The 23,259-nt window shown below is 40.2% G+C and overlaps 1 protein-coding gene across 4 annotated transcripts in view; it reads right to left on the reverse strand.

Moving 5' to 3' along the window:
- LOC100695445 (epidermal growth factor receptor) overlaps positions 1-21,918 on the reverse strand; it is a 67,222-nt gene extending 45,304 nt beyond the window's left edge. Inside the window, exon 1 of one of the 4 annotated variants that reach the window (XR_002057188.2) lies at positions 21,543-21,916. Coding sequence is in view for 3 of the 4 variants with exons in the window: in XM_025900557.1 (XP_025756342.1) it covers positions 21,543-21,657 (115 nt within the window). In the remaining variant the exon portion in view is untranslated. Of the gene's footprint in view, positions 1-21,542 lie in introns of all 4 variants that reach the window. The other 3 variants (XM_025900557.1, XM_025900556.1, XM_019347932.2) reach the window with 3 other exon arrangements.
- Positions 21,919-23,259: the final 1,341 nt, after the last annotated feature.

The raw sequence follows: 23,259 nt of genomic DNA on the forward strand, positions 1-23,259 counted from the left end.
CCTCTTCTTTTTTTTGTAAACTGTATCCACAATTACTCAATAAAAATATTTTGCATTAAAAAAAGTATTACTAATCTTTTGTAAAGCTTGGAGACTGATAATAGGAATAATACTAAAACAAGTGGATTGATATGAGGAAAAAAATCTCAGACTCCTGCCTAATCACCTCAGGAAGAGGTTGTTGATGAAGTGGATACAGTGCCAGTTCAGCAGGCTAATCCTACTTCCTGGCACTGGTCCAGATTTGCACTCTATATGGTATATCAGCCCTACCCATTCTCCACCCAGCTACAGAACTATCAAGCTGAAGTGGTTTGTTATAAAATTGAAAGCGGGGGTGTATATATTGACCATTTATCAGTGATGCTTTAAGAGTTATATGACTTTTAGGTATATACTTAAATATGTGGGCTTGGCTAATGGTTTAGTGGGAAGTCTCGCAATGACAGGGTTTGGTTCAATCGTTTTGGATTTCTTTATAGAAGGAAAAACTGCTAGTGAAGAAAGCAGGAGTCCTTTTTTTTTTTTTTTTGCTTTAACAAGCCTCTGACTTAATTATTATTATGAAAACATGCAGAAATGAAGATGTTCTGCTCAAAGTCCCGCCAGGAAATTAATTCTGAGCTCAACGAAACATTGGTGCTGTTGAAACTTACCAGGCAATTAGAAAAGGTACCTCACGAGGGGCGTTGAGTATATTACATTTTAGTGCTGCTGGAGTAAAACAAATCAAACTACAATATCATGAACAATGCTGTCAGCTCATCTACAAATGGCTGCGATGAAATACATTTTACGATGGTGATGAAATCAGCGAGAGGTGATGCTGGCTCGTAAAATGCTGGAACCAAAGCAAGAGCTTAGCTGACATCTTTTCCTCCTCTAACACACCCTGCCACAAAACTCTGCCAACAGTGTTATAACTAGAGATGGCACGATACCACTTTTTTATGTCCGATACCGATACCGATATCATAAATTTGGATATCTGCCGATACCGATATGAATCCGATATAGTGTTTTTTAATCAATAAAACTGTTATTTTAATATCTTGTTGCATTTTGTATAAGTTCATACTCAAGTTTAAATAAACAACAACACTAAAGCTATTCTGTTATACCTGTATGTAAAAAATACACTGCGCCCAAAATATTTCATAGTTCAGCAACACTGATCAATCTAATGAACTTAAACCTACTCCATCCTCCCTATTCTGGTATTTTAAAGAGTACTTAGCAGAAATATTAAGCAACCTGACTAATAGGGTTGCAAACTCCCAGTAAAAGAAAATAGGGAACCACCCCCCACCCTCCACCTGATGATGCTTAATCGATGTAATCAACTTTAATTTGATGCAGGATGAAAAAAAATACACAGAAATAAATTATTTTTCAAGAATAATTAAATAGATTCAACATCTTTCTTCAACAGAATTGCGGAATTCACAGATGGTACTTTCCCAAAGGAAAAAGTACTAGCTTACTAGGGTATATTAGACCTAACAGTTACTATATACAATAATGGACTTCGTAGAAGGAAAGATCTTCTTCAGTGTCTTGGCCCAAAGGCTATGTACCTTCCTGCAAAGGAACAACTATATTGACACATCAGTGCAGAAGGCCGGCATCCGGGGCTTCTCGGGATGTCTGGAGCATGCCAGCGTTGTCTGGCACCAGATTCAAACTGCCAAGAAAGAACGAAGAGACCTTCATGTGGTCTTTTTAGACCTTGCCAACGCCTTTGGGTCAGTTCCGCACGAGCTCTTGTGGATGACGTTCAACTATTTCAGCGTACCAAACCACATCACAGGACTGGTCAAGACCTACTTTCAGGATTTACAGTTTTGTGTGACAGCTGAGAACACCACCACAGCCTGGCAGCACCTGGAAATTGGAGTAATGGCAGGCTGCACGATTTCCCCTCTGGCATTTATCATGGCAATGGAGTTGGTCATGCGGGCATCCCGGTGGGTAGTGGGAGGTGAGAGGCTCAAGAGTGGCCTTCGTCTTCCTCCCATTAGGGCCTACATGGATGACATGACCATCATTACAACAGCAAAACCATATGCTAGGCGATTGCTACAGAAGCTCCAGGAAACCATAGAATGGGCAAGAATGGAGTTTAAGCCAAGTAAATCTCGCAGCATCTCCATCATAAAAGGAAAACTGACAGCCGAGCAATTCTATATCAGTGAAGAACCAATTTCAACAGTCTTAGAGAAGCCCATAAAGAGCCTGGGATGGTGGTATAATGCAGACCTCAATGATACGTGGCAACTAGAACAACTAAGGCAGAACTTGCAACGGGGAGGAAGTGGACCCCAGCCACATCTGTGCTACAGGCGAAATCTGCTCTTCAGCATCGTGACGTGGTGGGTCACGTCCAACAGGATAGGGGAGGATTTGGTCTTGGCGCAGTAACACCTCGGTGGCAAAAGGCATCTGTAACCGAATGTCGGGAAAATGGTATTGGAGGAGGTGCGACAACAGGAGGAATCAGCCAGACATGCCAGAGTCGTGGCACTGGCCAAGCAGGGTCGCTGGATGAATTGGGAGAGTGTGGAAAAGAGGGATGGAGTCTAATAGACTAAGTTTCATCATCCGAGCGACATACGATGTGCTACCTTCCCCAATAAATCTGCAGCTGTGGTTTGGAAAGGACCCATCCTGCCCCCTGTGTACAGTCCCAGCAACACTCAAGCACATCTTGGTTGGTTGTAGGACTAGACTTACTCAGGGCAAATACACATGGAGACACAACCAGGTTCTCAGGTGTCTAGCCGAGAAAGTTGATTGCAGAAGAAAATCCATTAACGCTCAACCTTTCACGAACCAAGAGGAGCGTCAGTTTTCATCAACATTTGTCCGGGAAGGAGACAAGCCGAGGACAAGCCCCTCAAACCCAGACCTGGGCCCGCTGAAGGCCGTTAGGGATTGGCAGATGCAAGTGGACTTGGATCAGAGGCTAATTTTTCCAACAGAGATCGTAAAAACTACTCTGCGACCAGACCTCGTCCTTTGGTCTAGCTCCCGAAAACTTGCGTATGTCATTGAGCTGACGGTACCATGGGAGGAAGCAATTGAGGAAGCATTTGAGCGTAAGAAGCTGCGGTATGCAAACTTGGCAGCTGAGGCAGAGGACAGAGGCTGGAAGATCAAGGTGCGCCCGGTGGAAGTGGGGTGCAGGGGCTTTTGTTGCCAGTACAACAGCAAAACTGCTTAGAGAGATTGGGATCAGAGGACAGGCGCAATGGCAGGCTATAAGAGAACTAGCTAACACTGCTGCGAGGACCAGTCACTGGCTATGGTTAAAAAGGGCTGACATCACTTGGGCAGCTAAGGCAGTCAGCTAACCACGAGAGAAAAGAAATATTCCGCTCTTCTCCCCTCTGCTCTTCTTCCCTTTTCTGAAAGGCAGTGGGGAGGTAGAGTGTACAGCCTGATCCGGCGGGGAGATGTGGGAAGCCAGATCGGGCGCCCCCCTTCCGGCTCTCCTCTCTGCTCTCTCCTATCTTGTCCCTTTTGTCTTACTTCTCTCTATCACCTTTTCTATCCCTTTGAAGAAGTTAGGCTCCATAAATGCTAAAGAGGTAAGTATTATTTCTCAGTTGAAGTGAATAGATAGAAAATAAACTGTAGGAAACTAAACAGAAGAAAGAAGAAGAGAAATAACAATTTAACATAAACCAGTGACACACTCCAGGGCCTGAGCAACCCTGGCAGGGCCTCCTAGGATGAGGGTGTCAAGTGATAATGGCCGAAACACCTGATGAATCTAAGGTCCACTACTGATGATGTGTCCCAAATTTAAAATGATAATCTAGATCGATCTCTAATCCCTAAACCTAAGCAAGGAAGGAAAATGGCAGATTAGCCTGGGTAAAAGACCAAAAGTTGAGGCACACAACGATGTGTGCTGCTGGCAAAGTTTCTGGGTTGCCTTTCCTCATAACAGCCATCCCTCAAGAGTCTCTCCATCTAAAGCAATGCATTATCAGGGACTGTAACATCTAGTCCTTTTAACTGAATAAATAAAAATTATACTTAAACATCTGCGTGTTAGCATTGTAATATGTAATCATGTTCTCAGAAGCATCCAATTAAACACTGTGTGCCTTAGTGGAGCTTTTCATTTCTACAAAATTCCCTTACAAAAACAAAAAAACAACTCTTATATCTAACTTGGATTTGATGCCTTGATTTAATATCAGCTCAACTGATTCGGCTATCCACGCAGCCTCGAATTTGAGGCTGCGTGGATAGCGTGAATTTGAGCTAAGAGGCATGCCTTTCTCCTCTCTGTTGACACAGGGTTGTAAAGTCATGTCCACATGGCAAGTTAAGGTCAAGGAAGACAGATAAAGCAGTGTCAAAGAAGACAACAAAGTCTTGAATAAGGAGCCCTTTGTCCAGAGACTTGGGGTTTCTGAGGCTGACGTATTCACGTTTCCTTTTCTTTGTGTGGGTTTCTCAGTCAAGCGCGCGCTCCCATTACCTTATTTAGAAGGCAGCCACAAACAGACTATGTATGTTGCTTCATTTCGAGCTTTAAAATTTGCTTTAGGAGAGAATCCTTCCTGTTAGGGAAGCTCACCACAGCTGGCACACAGTAAGCTCAGATCAAGTCTTCAAAGACACAAAAAGGTCTAGACTGAAATAAAAGAAATAAGTTAAGAGATTTTGAATGTCTGTAGATGTGACCACACAGTTTTTTTGTGTACATAGAATTCAAACTAAATTCATGAAGTCAACAAGCCTATTTTCTCTTAATGCCGAAGTGTAAGCCGAGCAGAACGACAGCGAAAAGGTTGAAACATCACTGAACCTGTTTTTCTTTTCCACACTGAAGACACAGTAAATGCCAAATTTCGTTGGACCCCTTTTGTTTTCTATTTGACTAGAAATTACTCAACAGCACTACCTTTTCAGTCAATAAAAGGGAGTTGTATACTGTAAGTCTGTCTTGATTGACATGACATGCAAACTTGTAATGGAGCATGTAATGCCTTAATAACAGAGGAAACACTCTTTTTCATATGTAAATGGACTGGTTCTTATATAGCGCTTTTCTACTCTTCTGAGCACTCAAAGCGCTTTATACAACTTGTGCATTCACCGATTCACACCCATTCGCACAAGCACATTTTTCCTAGGTGCTTTCTAACTGACATTCACACACATTCATACTCCGATTGACGCATCGGAGAGCAATTTGGGGTTAGTATCTTGCCCAAGGATATTTGGCATGCAGACTAGGGGAAGCCAGGAATCGAACCACCAACCTTCCGATCAGTAGATGGCCTGCTCTACCACCTGAGCTACAGCCACCCCACCCAGGTGATACGGACCAGACAAGCCTGATCAGGACTCCTTTGAAAGGCATCCGCAGTTATGTTTTTCCAAAAATTAAGCTGATAAAGTTTGATGTTCACTCTCATACCAAGCTTTACACAGTCAGCTGCATAAAAATTTAAATCAGTTGAAGCAGAACAATTTCACATCAGTATCTGTCAGCACTGTTAGGAGTGAGCATGGAAAAAACGAAACTTTTCAGCAAAAAAATGGACCAAAGGTAATGCACGCTTATAAAAAAAATTGCATAATGCTTCTGGTTAAATGCTTTTAGGGACCTCTAACATCCTTTTTTAATCAGGAAGAGAAGCAGGAAAGCCCCTCTCTTTACACTGCAAAGGGGTGAACAATTAAACATCCTGGACCTTTAATGCAATAGTTTTTTGACAAATGCTGGGACTCATATACATAACCTGGACTAATTAACCATATTGTGCTACAAGGTCCAAACTTCTAACACAGTCTCACATTAGTGAGTCACGCTCAGACCGCACAGGAAGAGGGTAAATGCTATTAGGGAAGCAAGTTTCTGAGATCGGTCACCACCCCTCACAAACAATGCTTTCTTCTGAAATATTCTGAGATGGACATTTATTTGTTAAGCTATTGTTCTCGACCCTGTAGGAGATTCTTCTTCTGGCTGGAAGATAGAAGCAACGCGCCTCATAATGACGTGGAGGTCAACAGAGGTGACGACACACCTGCAGGAGGTCTGCAGGATAATGCTGAGAGACTCTCATCTGCAATTTGGATGCTAAACTGAAGCGGCAGCAAACTAAAAAAAAGAAGACGAGGCCTCTTTGATGAACAATTAAACGAGGACACGGATAACAAAGTCAAAGATCGGACTCCATCCTTCTGATGTTTGTTTGCATATCCCGACTTTCCTGCTTGTCTCTGCTGCGATTCTTCCTTTGATCTGTGCACCACCCCTGTCCGTCCCATTGACATCTCAATGACATGAAGAACTATAGAGCTCCACACTGAATACAAATACACCAACCTATTTCTTTCTAAGGAAAAACGTGTTTCAGAACAGGCTATGCAGCGTGGCAGAACCATGGCTTTCATTCAGGCTAAAAGCCTGCAGGATGGAAATATGTTCAGCACCACTTTCCAGCTACCTCACCTTCCTCACCTACCTCAGCAAAGCATTCTTTAAGACATACAAACGCAGTCATAAGAAAACTATTGGAGCTTTGGCCTCCTTTCCCTTTTGACACGACACTGCACTTGATGAGATGAGAGATAGCAGAAAGCCTTTTTTTCCAGCCCAACTCTGGGTCTCTTTCCACTGAATACTCCATGCACAGCCAGCGGATCATGGAAAGGCCATAAAGTGCTGCGGATGGCTTTGTTACCATGTTCGAACAACGGCCTCAGATCCGTTCAATAAGTAACCCACATATCTAGCCCCTTACTCCATGCTGGTTTCTCACTTAATGTATATAAATTACAGAATGGGTAGTATCTTTAGTTATTACTTACTGACTGAGAAAACAAAGTTTTTAAAGACTGCAATCCAGGCCACTTGAGGCTGGCTCCAAAAGCCAGACAATCACCATTGCCACTATAAACACATATCTCAATATGAACATTAATCTGCAGCCATGGTTGCAGGTTTTTTTGTTTTGTTTTTTTAGTATTGAAGCTGTCCTCCTTTTGTAGTCTGAATTCTTTTGACCAGTCATGTTTGAGCAAGCCTCGGTTGCCTTGAGGTAAACAGTCCGTATGGTAAGGAGGGATGGCATTTGCACAAATGCTGTGATTATCCATTGGCTACTGTCTATAAACTGTCAATGAACAGAATTCTGTTTGTGGTTTTTGAAGCATTTAATGGATAATATTGCCTAAAGTCTGCACGCTACACCCCAGAAAGTTGATTCTGCTCATCTGGAGAAATGTTTCATCACTCATCCAAGAAACTTCTTTAGGCTTTCGAGGATTTCTGGGTTTACGCTTCACGGTAGTGGAACCAAATGCATAACATTTACAGAAGTGCAAAACTACTTGACTTGTAGGTCGACACAATAGATTTATTGTACTCAACTGTGTCTTTGCAGAATAAAAAATGAGGTAAAAAGAACAAAAGCTGCTTCACCTCTGGGCTTCCTCTTGATGACATGGATGTCTAGCCTCGGGTGCGTCTGCTACACAGCACAGATCTCAGTTGCTCGACAAAAGTATCAGTGCTGCCGGATAACCTGCTCTCTACAGAGGCACTATTGTCCCAGGGTGAAACCAAAATCCTGCACCTCTGCAGCAGTCTATGGCACTCAGACCTGGTGCAGTTCATCAAAGCAAGTAGAGAAGGCAGAAGAAGGAGGAAGAAATTATATTCCTGCTCCCATGGCCCAAACATTAAGAAAAACAAAAAACAAAAAAAAAGAAAAAAAGAAAAACATGATTTCTGTCAATGACTGCAGCAGATGTAAATCTGGAAAAGTCATCAGTGGACCTGTAAGAGATAGCAGCAGCCACAGCAGTACTAGGATCACTCAGAACACTAAAATGCATGCAAGATTCTCTAGGATTACACAAGATCATAAAGTATATTTCACTACTAGCATTCATCCAGAATCCCAGAAAAGAAATGGGTTTCTTAAAGTGATGAAAAAAAGAAAACCGAAAATACAGAATACTGATGGGGGAAGCTGGCTTGTTACACACTCCCACTCAGGACCCAGTACTACTTATGCAGAGCGGCGTGATGAGCCGATGTAGCTCCGGTGTGTCGGCTTCTCCTGCAGCTGTGCGATATGTATGTTTGTTTTCTCCCCAACAAATACAACAATGTCGACAGAACGTTTTGCACCGTCAAAGGCAACCGCGGGTGTTTTGGGTTCATTCTATAATACTGGACTTTCTTTTCTATGAAGGTTTGAACTTTGAGAGTGTTTAAACAAGAAAGTGTGAAAATGTTCATGCCTGTCTGAGAAAAAAAATGTATAAAGCGTGTAATGAGGGGTTTTACCGCCTTTAAAGTTGGCTACTCAAAAATTGGATCAATTTTCGGATCAGCAGAAAAAGAAAAAAAGACAAAAATTTAACTTGCCATTTACTTGTTTAAGTATTTTTTGTCTATTAAAAAACATTCAACTCAAGACTCATTCCATGCAATTATATAAAAACAAATTAAGGTGAAATACAGGGCAGTACAGGGCTTTGTACCTACCACTCCGCCTTGATCTAATGAGCGGTCATGGTCCCTTTTTTCTCGAGTCTGTTTGCTCATGCAAAATGAAATGTGATTAATATAGAATAAAAATGAATGATATTTAATCGTGATTAATCAAAATTAATCCACACTAACCCTGTGATGAATCTGATTGTTTGACAGCACTAATATATATTATATATTACTGTATACTTACCTATTAGTATATAGGTTTTTTAAAAAGTTGTATTTCACAGGAGAGAACCTGTGCTAAAAGATTGAAGAAAACTATTCACATTCTCTTTAGTTTAAGCATATATTCTTTGTGTTTATTCTGCATTTACGTCATTATATTGCATAAATGTCAGTTAAAAGCTTAAATATAAAGTTGAAAAAATGTAATTGCAACCAGGCTATTGATCAAGTAATTGCGATTAATCGCGGTTAATTACAGAAAATTGTGAGATTAATTTGTTAATTTTTTTTAAATCTATTGACAGCACTACTTTGAACTTTTCCTGCTTATACATGCCTGGAACGATCTTGTCACTGAAGTGGACTCGCAACGAGATATCATAGCGTGGCTCAAGCAGGTTCATCATAGCATACATCCCTTGTTTTGCACAGCGGAATACGGCCTCCCGTCTGCAGCTAAACACCCAATAGCTTTTGTAATACCTTTAGCCTGGTCGGATTGGGCAGCAAAGGGCTGCTTAAATACCGCATCCTCTGCTGCTCCACTTGGACCGCTAGCGCTTGCTAACGCTTGACAGAATGACCACGCGCACCATGCACTTTTTTTCTTCTTTTTCAAATCTTCGGGTCACGTGTGTGCCGAACCGTGGAGTGGGATCGGTTCGGATTACAGATCAACCGTGATCCGTTGCACCACTAATTAGAGCTGGGCGATAGAACGATAACGATATGTATTGTGAAATAACTTTTTCTCGATAGAAAAATTAAACTATTGCGATAGACCTCATCTCTCTTGTCCTCTTAAAAAAAAAAAAAAGAACAGCCAATCCAAATTAAGTAGCGCAGAGCCGAACCAATCACAGCTGCAGCGTCACGTCACATGACTTGTTACGTACAGCACAAGCGCCAAGGCGCACATGTGTATTTGTTTTTGCAGCCGGGCCGCCCAGGTAATGAAGGAAATGAGTTTGCCGACTAGAGAAAAATCAACCGAGAGCGTGAGCGAAGGTTACCGAAGAAAAAACAGATGATGGTTCCAATGCTGGAGAGATTGTCAAACGGAAGGGCCACAGAAGTTCCGTAGTGTGAAGGTATTTCGGCTATTTCAAGTCTGACAAAAAACAGAGTAGCGCACACTGTAAATTGTGCCGAAAGCAAGTCTGGATTTACAATAAAGCGGTGCATGCTCAATCTCTGACTGAAAGCGCTAATTCGTCATTCGGCTTTTGTCAGACTAAAGTAACTGTTAAAACTGTTTGAAAAGCTAAGCTATACAATTGATTGATTGATTTTATTGATTAGCATTTAAATATCTCAGTGAATACAGAATACAAAATAAAGATTACCACAAAGCAAAAAATCATGAGACAAGGCTAATCAAAAGGTATTGGCTGAAGCATTTGCTTATTACGCCAACCCTTTTAACAAAAAATTTTTGGCATGCAGCTCCTGTACACAGGGCTCGAAGCAAAGAATAAAACAAAGCAAAAACAAACAAACAAACAAACAAACAAACAAACACAAAAAAAACTTTCCACCTTAGATAACTACATCAAAGCAAAACAATCAAGAGTTTCAGAATTATTATTTTTGCTCTTTCATTCTTGATTAATATATTTTTCTAATACTCTATTTTTAAACATGTTTTTAAACAAGGAAAATGAACTACACCTTTTTAAATCACTGTCATAACTATTCCACAGGTTAACTCCTCTAACAGAAACACATCTCTGCTTTATGTTTGTCCTTATCTTGTTTTTTTTAAAGACATCTGTTCCCCTTAAGTCATATTGACTCTCTCTGACTTTAAACAGCTTCTGAGTACTGCGGCAAAGCAAGTTATTTTGTGCTTTATACATTATCTGTGCCATTTTATATTCGACTAAATCATAAAATTTTAGGGTATTCAGATTAATAAACAAAATGTTAGTTGGTTCTATATAGTTTGATTGATTTATAATTCTTATAGCTCTTTTTTGTAACTTGAAAATAGGAAGAGTATTTGTTTTATATGCATTACCCCATATCTCCAGACAATAAGTCATATATGGAAGCAACAGAGAACAATAAAGTGTGTATAATGATTTTTTGTTCAGGACATGCTTTGTTTTATAGAGAATAGCAATGGTTTTTGACATTTTTGTTGTCACATGATTTATATGAGACTTCCAGCTCAGCTTATCATCAATTATCACTCCAAGAAATTTATTTTCATACACTCTTTCAATTTCAATTCCATTAACCCTGATTTTAGATACATTTTTCATTTGTCTAGTGCCAAAAATAATCAATTTTGTTTTCTTTATATTTAACGATAACTTATTTACATCAAACCAGTTTTTTAATATATTTAACTCCTTTTCCGCTGTAGTCAGAAGCTGTTCTAGGTCTTTACCTGAGCAATACAGAGTGGTATCATCAGCAAACAATACACATTTTAACAGTTTGGAAACACTACATATGTCATTTATATATAATATGAATAATTTAGGGCCCAGCACAGAGCCCTGAGGAACACCACAAGTTACCTTCAACTGATTAGATTTTACATTATTGATTTCAACATATTGATATCTGTCATCCAGGTAACTTTTCATCCACTTATATGCTATCCCTCTTATGCCATATCTCTCTAGTTTATTCATTAATATAGAATGATCAATTGTATCAAACGCCTTTTGTAAGTCTATAAAAACACCAACAGTATATTCCTTATTATCTATTGCATTAGATATCCCTTCTACAAGTTCCATCACTGCCATCGAAGTGGACCTTTTCACTCTAAAGCCATATTGATAATCACTTAGGAGATTATGCTTCTCTATATATTTATCAAGTCTATTAACAAATAACTTTTCTAAAATTTTTGAGAACTGTGGGAGTAGTGATATTGGCCTGTAATTGGTAAACTGACATCTCTCTCCGTTTTTATGGATTGGAATAACTTTTGCTATTTTCATTTGTGAGGGAAATACACCAGTTCGAAAGGACAGATTACAGATGTATGCGAAAGGTTGCACTATATATTCTATAATACTCTTAACTAATTTCATGTCAATACCAAAACAGTCGGTGGACTTTTTATTTTTAAATGTCTTCACAATGTTAATTATTTCTCTATGAGTTACAGCACCAATAAACATGGAGGACACATTCTGAGTAATATGTTTATTTAGGTCATTATTATTTCTTGACTCTGGAATTTCTTTTGCTAAATTAAAGCCAACATTTACAAAGAAATCATTAAATTCATTTACAATGTCTTTAGTTTTATCAAGCACAATATCTTTATCTTTTTTAAAATAGTCTGGATAATTCTTATTTTTTGAGCCCTTTTTGATTATGCTATTTAATATCCTCCATGTTTCTTGTGTGTTACTTCTATTTTGCTCCAGTAATGTGTGGTAATATTCTTTCTTACTTGTTCTTATAATATTTACTAATCTATTTTTATATAGCTTGTACTTTATTTCAGCATCTTTTGTCCTCAGTTTTATGAATCTCTTATATAGATTATTTTTCATTTTACATGCATCTTCTATCCCCTTTGTGATCCATGGCTTATTTGATCTGTGATGCTTTCTAGTGATTTTCATTAAAGGACAATGTTTTTCATATAGTAAAATTACAGTTGATAGGAATGCATCATATGCACTACTTGAATCTTCATTTGCAAAAACCTCATTCCAATTGTGTTCCAAGGAGAGATTGATGCTACGTCCACACGTACCCGGGTATTTTTGAAAACGCAGATTTTTCTATGCGTTTGCACCTTTCGTCCACACGTAAACGGCGTTTTCAGTCACTGAAAACGGAGATTTCTAAAAACGCCTGCCAGGGTGGATATTTTCGAAAACTCCGTTTTTGCATTTACGTGTGGACAAGAAAAACGGAGAAAACGCAGCGTCAAAGGTGTGCGCCTTTTTTGACGTCACACTGTGCGCCACGTTATTGTTTCGGTGAAATGAATTTCTACAATACTGTTACTGTTAATTGTACTCTCTGCAGTGTTTAAATGCTTACATATACACACATAGTTACTGTCCCTCCACACATACGACTCGGTTCTGCTTCTATGCCCCATCTTTGTTTACTATTTCCTACCGAGGCTTCTAGACTTCTGATTGGCCAACATTTCTACACGGTTAGGAATATATCACCACCTGTTGCTTTGGCATGTTCCTAGCAGCGTTTTCCTTCATTTCTGCGTTTACGTGTGGACGGGATTATTTTTTAAAACGAAAACGGAAAATCTCCGTTTTCAAAAATACCCGTGTACGTGTGGACGTAGCCTGAGAATTTCCTTTTAGTTCTCAGTTTATTTGATATTGACAAAAGTTAGTCAATTTTGTCTGTTCTTCTGTAAAACGACCTAAGATTTATTTTTAGAATTAAAATTTTGTTTCTAAGTGGAATTGACAATTTAGTAGTCTGTTTTGTTTGTTCTATTTTGAAACTTAAACGCTTTAGCGGCTGCCTTTTGTGTAGTTTACAATATTTGCCTTTATCTGAAACTGAAGTCTCATGTTCCTTAAGTACATCTACCCTGTTGAACTTATTATGGGAAATAAATATTTTAATTAAAACAAGCTGCTAATTATTTCACATTTTACTTGTGAGCAACGGCACATTTAAATCTTACAAATATAGTTATTTGGCTTATATCGTGATATATATCGTTATCGCCTGAAATGAAAAAAACATATCGTGATATGAAAAAATCTTATATCGCCCAGCTCTACCACTAATATATACTCATACCAACGTACCTGTACACCCACACACACATAAATACACATCGGCATTATGAAAATATTGGACAAGAAGACCCTATCAGAGCTCTACCTCCTCCCTGTACCCTACAAAAACCATACCCTTGAACCGCTTTTTAAACTGACTCATGCTTGGACATTGCTTAATTTCTTTACTTAGTCTGTTCCACAGCTTCACTCCACTAACAGAGATACAAAAACTTTTTAGTGTTGTATGGATACAAAGATGTTTTAAATATCATTCTCTTCGCAAATTGCATCCCGGTTCCCTTTTAGAAAACAATTTTAGAATATTGTTAGGAAGTAGGTTGTTTATTGCTTTATACATAATTTGTGTCATGAGAAAATGAACCAGATGTGTGAATTTTAGTATTTTTGATTTTAAGAATAGTGGATTTGTATGATCTCTGTAACCAGTTTTATGGATTATATTTATGGCCTTATTTTGTAATATAAAGATTGATGATAGCGAACATTTGTAAGTATTGCCCCAAACCTCTGCACAGTAATGCAAATACAGTGCAATCAGTGAACAGTAGAGAATGTGGAGTGATTTGTGGTCCAGAATGTGTTTTACCTTACTCAAAATTGAAATACTTCTTGAAATTTTGTTATGTATATGATTTATATGCGACTTCCAGCTTAATTTATCATCTATTATCACACCAAGCGACTTGAGTTCGAGAACTCTTTCAATTTCCACACCATCTATATGAATCTCGACTTGTGTGTTTCTTAGGGAATTCCCAAATAAGACTATTTTAGTTTTACTGAGATTTAGTGATAGTTCATTCCTGTCAAGCTATCTTTAATTTGCACATTTCTGATGTAATTGTATCCAGCAGCTCCTTTAAATTACCCAGAGCAAAAAATATTTGTGTCGTCTGCAAATAATACTAATTTTAATTTATCAGATGCCATACAAATATAATTTATATAAATAATACATAACTTTGGAACCAGTATAGAGCCTTGAGGAACACCACAAGCAATGTCCAAGCATGATGAGGAATAGACACCGAGCTTCACAAATTGTTTCCTGTCACTTAAATAAGTTTTCATCCAGTGCAGTACAAACCACCTGATCCCGTACTGTTCCAGTTTATTAATTAATATGTCATGATTGATTGTGTCGAATGCTTTGTTGAGATCCAGAAATAGTCCAGCTGCATACTGTTTTTGATCTATAGCATTTGTAATCTCCTCAGTTGATTTGATTAATGCCAGTGAAGTTGATCTTTTTGATCTGAATCCATATTGACTGTCAGAAAGTAATTTATATTTATCTAAGAATTTGTCTAGCTGTTTATTAAACAGGTTTTCTAGGATTTTGGAGAAATGTGGTAGTAAAGAAACAGGCCTGTAATTTTTGAAGTGGTGTCTATCCACAGTTTTATACAGCAGCAGAACTTTAGCTATTTTCATTTTGTTTGGAACTTTTCCAGTCTGAAATGATAAGTTGCAGATGTATGTTAGAGGTCCTATGATTCCTTCTTGACTATCTTATGTCAATATCATTACAATCAGTAGGTGTTTTAAATTTACACGTTTACAATGTCAATTTTTTTTTTTCCTCCACTACTGTGAGGAACATTGAGTTAGGGTTCCTATCAATCAGGCATTCACTACAGTCTGCTGATGGCAGTGACTCAGGAATTTCTTCTGCCAGATTTGGTCCAATATTTACAAAATAATTATTAAAGCTATTGATCACATCAGCAGTGTTTTTCACTGCTGAAACCCTTACCACTTTAAACTGTATTTATTATAACATTATTTAGTATAGTTCCAACAGCACCCCCCCACTCAATGTGCAATATCACTGATCACACTGCACCTCTCAATGCACCTGCTAGTTAGATGGCATGTATGTGTATGTATATAGATGTAAGCGTGTATGTGGAAATATGTGTGTGTATGCATGTACGGATGCAAATATGTATATATACATATATGTATGTATGTGCGTGTATGTTTGCAGGTGTATGTATAACTTGTACATATCTTTCTTGTGTAAATGTAAATTTGTCATTGTGTAAATACTTACGCTATTGTGTACTCCACACACATGGAGAGATGCCAAACTGCCTTTCACTGTTCTTGTAACAGTGACAATAAAAAGCTATTCTATTCTATTCTATATTGCCATTGTCAATAAAATATTGAGGATAACTTTGTTGTCCAGAATTATTTTTAATGATGCTGTTTAAAATATCCCATATTTCCTTCATATTATGTTTATTGTTGATCAATGTTTTACTACAATACTCGTTTCTACATATCCATAAAATATTGGTCAGTTTATTTTTGTATTTTTTATATTTATTTTCAGCATCTTTTGTTCTTTGTTTTAGGAATTCCCTATAGAGTGCATTTTTCTTTTTACATGCATTTTGTAAACCCTTAGTGATCAATGGTCTATCTGAATATTTGTGCTTTCTGTTGTATTTTTTATTATTGGACAGTTTTTATCATACAAATGGTAAAATGGTAAATGGCCTATATTTATATAGCGCCTTTACTAGTCCCTAAGGACCCCAAAGCGCTTTACATATCCAGTCATCCACCCATTCACACACACATTCACACAAGTTGCTGAATATTCTTAAAAATGTGCCATATGCAATATCAATATCACTTTCTTTGTAAACATTATCCCAGTTCTGATGTAACAGACCATTCTTAAGTGCATTCACGGTTTCTTCTGTCCTTACACATCTATATCTTAGTTGTTCCTCACGCTGATTTCTCTTGTAATTAGTGTCATAAACTGCAAAAACTGGTAGGTGATCACTGATTTCATTAATTAATAATCTGCTCACAATGTTGTTTTCCATATTATTAGTGAAAATATTGTCGATTAAAGTGGCACAATGAGGTGTAATTCTGCTAGGCGGGTTATTTTAGGATGTAAACTCAAACTGTACATAGTGTTTAGAAATTCTGTGGTCATTTTATGCTTTTTCGGATTCAACAAGTCGACGTTAAAATCACCACATTTAAACATGACTTTTTGATTAGTTTCAGAGAATACTTCTCTATACTAGTTTCACCGGAATACTTCTTTCACTGGTTAATTTGTGTGTCAGTTAGAGTGGCTCTTAGGAAGGTTTTTACTGCATATTTCCAGCTTGGCATCATTCTATAACAAAAAGTAGAAGTGCTTAGAAGTTTTTGAGTGCCCAATAAAAGAAAATATATAATCATTGCCTTTGCAGTACAAAGCCGGTCACAACTGGGAAAGGGGATGGACCATATGGTAGTGCAATTCATCATGATTGGTGATTGGTGATTGAAAGAAGAGGAAAGAGGCTTGTGATTGGTCAAAAATGTCAGGGCTCGCAAAATCACTAGCCCGACGTCCCGGGGCTAGCGATATCTCCGGTCGGGCGACCAAAATCTATCTCAGCCCCGCCCATCGGGCTATATGATAGCCCCGGGACGTCGGGCTAGCGATTTTGCGAGCCCTGAATGTGCAATGCAGGAGACTTCTGTTTTTCATTCACTCTGTTGTATCCATCCATCCATCTTCTTCCGCTTTATCCGGGGTCGGGTCGCGGGGGCAGCAGCCTAAGCAGAGATGCCCACCCTCCCTCTCCCCAGCCACCTCCTCTAGCTTATCCGGGGGAACACCAAGGCGTTCCCAGGCCAGCCGAGAGATATAATCTCTCCAGCGTGTCCTGGGTCTGCCTCGGGGCCTCCTCCCGGTGGGACATGCCCGGAACACCTCACCCAGGAGGCGCCCAGGAGACATCCTTGTCAGATGCCCGAACCACCTCAGCTGGCTCCTTTCGATGTGGAGGAGCAGCAGCCCTAATCTGAGCCTCTCCCAGATGGCTGAACTTCTCTCCCTATCTCTAAGGGAGAGGCCAGCCACCCTTCGGAGGAAGCGCATTTCTGCCGCTTGTATCCGCGATCTCGTTCTTTCAGTCACTACCCACAGCTCGTGGCCATAGGTGAGGGTAGGGACATAGATCAACCGGTAAATTGAGAGCTTCGCTTTTACACTCAGCTCTCTCTTCACCACGACGGACCGGTGCAGCGTCCCCATCACTGCGGCCGCAGCACCAATCCGTCTGTCGACCTCCGGCTCCCTTCTCCCATCACTCGCGAACAAGACCCCGAGATACTTGAACTCCTCCTCTTGGGGCAGGAACTCATCCCCGACCCGGAGTGGGCACTCCACCCTTTTCCGGCTGAGAACCATGGCCTCAGATTTGGAGGTGCTGATCCTCATTCCCGCTGCTTCACACTCGGCTGCGAACCGTTCCAGTGCGAACTGGAGGCCATCACCCGATGAAGCCAACAGAACCACATCATCCGCGAAAAGCAGAGACGAGATTCTGAGGCCACCGAAGTGAAAGCCCTCCATCACTTGGCTGCACCTAGAAATCCTGTCCATAGAAATTATGAACAGAATCAGTGACAAAGGGCAGCCCTGGCGGAGCCCATCACCCACTGGGAACGAGTCCGACTTATTGCCGGCAATGCAAACCAAGCTCTTGCAACGGTTGTATAGGGATCGAATGGCCCGTAGCAATGGGCCAGACACCCCATACTCCCGCAGCACCTCCCACAGGACACCCCGAGGGACACGGTTGAATGCCTTCTCCAAGTCCACAAAACACATGTAGACTGGTTGGGCAAACTCCAATGCGCCCTCAAGTATCCTTGAGAGGACAAAGAGCTGGTCCAGTGTTCCGCGACCAGGACAAAAACCACATTGTTCCTCCTGTATCTGAGGTTCGACTAGCGGACGAACTCTCCTTTCCAGCACCCTGGCATAGACTTTCCCAGGGAGGCTGAGGAGTGTGATCCTCCTGTAGTTGGAACACTCCCTCCGGTCCCCCTTCTTAAAGATGGGGACCACCACCCCGGTCTGCCAGTCCAGGGCTACTGCCCCTGATCTCCACGCAACATTGTAGAGGCGTGTCAACCAGGACAGCCCTACAACGTCCAGAGCCTTCAGGAACTCGGGGCGGACCTCATCCACACCAGGGGCTCTGCCACCAAGGAGTTCTTTAACTGCCTCAGTGACCTCGCCCCCGGGAATTGGTGGGTCATCCCCCTCATCCCCAGACTTTCCTTCCTCCTCGGAAGACGTGTCAGTGGGATTAAGGAGGTCCTCGAAGTATTCCTTCCACCGCCCGACAATTTTCTTAGTCGAAGTCAGCAGCGCTCCGCCAGCACTATACTGTATTTTTTCTTTATCAGGTGATGTTTCCAGCTCCTTTATCCCAACTGATGCCTCAACTGCTGTCTGTGGTCTTCAGCATGATCACAGTGTGTTATTTATTTATTTTTACTGGTTTACAATGACACGACAGTAAGCATTATCAGTGTGCATACAATAAAAGCATCTAGTTTTTACTCCAACATTGATGAGGATTTTCCTTTGGCTCTTTTGAACCAAAACAGGTTGGAAAATCCCCTGAAATTAATAGCAATTAAGAATAATAATAATGTATTGATCCCTGTGGGGAAATTCCTCTCTGCATTTAACCCATACGAGTAAAGGAACCGTCATAACACTGCTATCTTTAAAAATAATAAGACTACTTTGACCTTATTTTCAACCCTACTTCATATCGTTTGCGCAAGTCGATTAAAGAGAATGTTCAAGTTGATCTAGGATCAGATGTTTATCACATCTGAAGATGCTTAAAATACTAACAAATAAATGTGACAGCTGGTGTGAGATCTGGTGTGTGAGAAAAAGTAAGAAATCCATATTCGTGAAGTGTACATCAGCATATGCCAATCAGAGTTTTGTCATAAAACGGAGTATGGAAAGCTCACACGGTGCCCACACATTTCATAAACATGTGAGATTAAAAGCCTGAAAATTCACAAATCACTTCCAGTGCCTGCACGATCCTCAGAGTGGTGAAAATTTTCATTGTACGGTCAGTGCCAGATTTTTTTGGTGGGGAAAGATTTGCATTTGCACAATAAACTAAAAGGAAAAATCACTTTTTTCTCCTTTTGTCTTTCTTTCTTCTTCTTCTTTTCTTTAAATCAGTGTGTTCGTTTTCAGTGACTAACCTCTTCTGAGCCCCTCTGTAGCTTTAACCAGGTTACAGCTGGAGCAGCAAGACCACCCCCTATTCTGGATCTGGTTTCTCTGCGGCTTCGTGACCGGTGTTCCAGATTAACTGGCGTCGCGAATTAACTGGCGTTGGTCAAACAGATGTGTGGGAGACTTGCTTTTCAGGAGCCACTACCGACAAACCAGCAAATAAATATTTTATCTGTGATATTTGTGAGGTTACGTCAAACACACTCCGTCAGTCCTGTTACTCTTTAACTATGGCGTTATTTTTGTGACACTATTCTGAGCGCACAAAAAACATTTTGGGAGCACGCAAAATTTTTTTTGCCAGTGCAAGTGTTGCATTTTGAGGAGAAATTTATTTTGAGCAAAGAAAAGCTAAACTTGAGCGACCAAAATTCACTGCTGCATGCAAAAAATGTATTTCAGTGTTTGCTATTATCCATATACACATACAATAGCAGTCCCTCTCGCTCAGCTTTAGCATTTGCTCTTGCTCAGATCTCTGTGGACCTGCTTGCAGTGTGTCGCGCTCTCAACATTTCTGCCCCTGCAAGTTCAACTCTTTCTGTACACCCTTATATTTGTGCCACAAAACCAATCAGCTCGCGTGCTACTGTAGCCAAACCCAGGCAAATATCCCAGAATGCATTTCGTCCAAGACTCAAACGAGGCAGTGGCAGAAGAATGCAGAGTGGCGGAGTTTGAAATATTACTCTTTCTGGATCACAAAATAAACTTTTAAGATATTTTCAGGCCAGAATGTTGCTGTGTAAACTTCAAATATCTGCTCGATTTATCAAGACATCATATTTGCAACATTTGCAAAAGTGCTCTAACGTTTTCGGAGATACCTGTCCACACAGTTGGACTGGCCATCGGCCCACCAGGCGAATGGGCCGATGGTGATTTTTCGTTTTTATGTTTGTTTTTGTAATGGTATAAACGGTATAAATGGTATAAAAATGAAAGGTGGTGGATTGGAAATTAAAGTTCAGCTGGACTGTTTTATTTAATACTGAAGTCTTACTTGGAGAGCTGTCAGTCTATTTTGATTTTCACCCATCATATTATGAAAATGTTTCCTCCTGAATTTAATTTTTTTTTAATGTTAGATTTAATTCAAAGTCAGCTGTTCAAATAAGAACAGAACATGTTACATCAGGGGATATGACGTGAAAACATCTTAACATAAATAAATAAATCTGGGTAAATTCCCAGCCGATTAAACATGCAACTATTTTGCTGGTAATAACTGAAATGAGTAAAGAAAATCAACAGCCTATTTATGCAAGATAATTCATAATTTTATTGGGGGAGTTATACTGGTTGAGTCTGATTACTGGGGGGGGTCATAACCCCCCTAATCCCCTAGAAATTACGCCCCTGCCTCCGCCACTGCCTCGTTTGAGTTTTGGGCGAAATTCTGGGATTCTTGCCTGGGTTTGGCTACAGTAGCTCGCGAGCTGATTGGTTTTGTGGCACAAATATAACGGTGTACAGAAAGAGTTGAACACGCAGGGGCAGAAATGTTGAGAGCGCGAGCGACACACTGCGAACAGGTCCGCAGAGATCTGAGCAAGAGCAAATGCTAAAGCTGAGCGAGAGGGGCTGCTATTGTGTGTCTGTATATGGATAATAGCAAACACTGAAATACATTTTTTTGCACGCAGCAATGAATTTTGTTCGCTAAAATTGAGCTTTTCGTCGCTCAAATAAATTTCTCCTCAAATGCAACACTTGCACTGGCAAATTCTTTTTAGGTGCGCTCAAAATTTTTTAACGTGCGCTCAGAATAGTGGCACAAAAATAATGCCATATTAAACAAGCTGCTCCTGAAAAGCAAGTCTACCACACATCTGTTTGACCAACGCCAGTTAATTCGCGACGCCAGTTAATCTGGAACACCGGCCTGAGATTTCTCTGTGATTTGAAGTAAACACTGGACACACAGACAGAGAAGAAAGCGAAAGCCTGCTTACAATTAAGACCCAACTACGTACACCTCACATACCTTTATTTTCCGCCAGACCGCAGAAGCTTAGGCACAGCAGAGAGATGAGACTGATCCACTTGCGAAAACGGGCTGCCATCGTGTTATTTTTAAGCTCCCGGTGAGAAGGTGTCATTCCATGCCAACAAGCCGAGATATTCCGCTTTCCCAAAACTTAAAAACGTCGCCTTTCCCCTCTCTCTCTCCTCGTGGAGTAAAAAAGACTTTTCCTTCTGTGGGGAACTCAAACTTTGACAGCTCCTTCACCTGCTCGCTGATATCTTCAGCAGTCCCAGCTCAGGCGGCGAGTGAGGACAAACTACTGGCTTGATCTGACATCACCAGGAGGGAGGACAGATGCGCCTCTCGCGCTGCTCAGGTACACGCCGGATGTACAAACAACTGCACAAACCAAACAGGAAAAAATGGGGAAAAAAGGGAAAACAAAAGGCAGCATTTTGAGAAAATGGACTGCACTGTATAAAAGTGGCCATAATATGAGCCACAGCGTGTATTAACACAGGTACAGGTACAAATAAAAACGCTGAATAAACTTCCTTGAGCAAACAAAGGCAACAACAGTAGCTCAGTAGCTGAGCAGAACAGAAAGACCGGCTTTTATGGTCTGTATCCTTAGTTTGGTGAGGCAAAAGACAAGCAAAAGTGGAAGATGTCCCTCATAAAGTCACTGACAACCTGCAAGAGCCTCGCCTATACTCAGTGAATGAAATATTAGCTGTTTTCTTTCATCAGCACATTATTATTGCTATTTTTGAATTGGTAAATAAGCAAAAGACGAAAATAAAAGAGCAAGAAAAAGAAAAAAAATCCTTGCTAATTTTGTGCCAAAATTTATCATCTGTATTGTGGTAAATGAGTTCACTTGTGGGCCATATTTAGCCAAAGCATAGAACCTGCAATCACTTTTTAGAAAAGTGACTTTTGGATATCCTTTATTTATTTAACTACAAAAAAGTGTAATTGACATTAAAAATGTTTTTATCAAGAGATGTGGTAAAGAGACCAGCAAATAAAACAGAGTACAATAATGCAGAGCCATGAAGAAACTCGGAAAACAGGTTATGTTTTTAATTTTACGTATAACTTCCTCATAAATCGTGTTGACTATTGTCAACATTTGCTATTTTGCCAAAATAGATAGAAATACTGGAAATCACTTTTTGGCACAACACCGCATTGGACCACTTTTGCCTTCAGAACCACAAGCCACTGGAAACATTCCCCAAAGATTGTTGTCCATATTAAGCATCACACAGTCGCTGCAGATTTGTCAGCTGCACATCCAAATTTCCTGTTCTGTCTATTCCTAAGGTTCTCTATTGGACTGAAATGTGGTAACTGGAGGCTGTTTAAGTACAGAGAACTTAATGTTATGTTCAAACAATCAGTTTGAGAAAATCTGAGCTGTCTGATGGTTGTAAGAAGCCATAAGAAGATGGACTTGGTCATCAACAATCCTCAGGTAGGCTGTGGCTTTTGAAGGATGCTCAGTTGTGATGGGCCTGTGTAAATTGTATCCACAGTTTCCTGTTCTTAGCTGACAGGTATGGCACCCGGTGTGGTTTTCTGCTGCTGTGTCGTGCATTCAGAGATGCTCTTCTGCATACCTTGGTTGTAATGGGTGGTTATTTTAGTTACTTTTGCCTTCCAGCCAGCTTCAAGCAGTCTGACCATTCTCCTCTGACCTGTGGCACGAACAAGGCATTTTAGTGCAGAA

This window comes from Oreochromis niloticus, linkage group LG18 (assembly GCF_001858045.2).
Source record: "Oreochromis niloticus isolate F11D_XX linkage group LG18, O_niloticus_UMD_NMBU, whole genome shotgun sequence".
NCBI lineage: Eukaryota > Metazoa > Chordata > Actinopteri > Cichliformes > Cichlidae > Oreochromis > Oreochromis niloticus.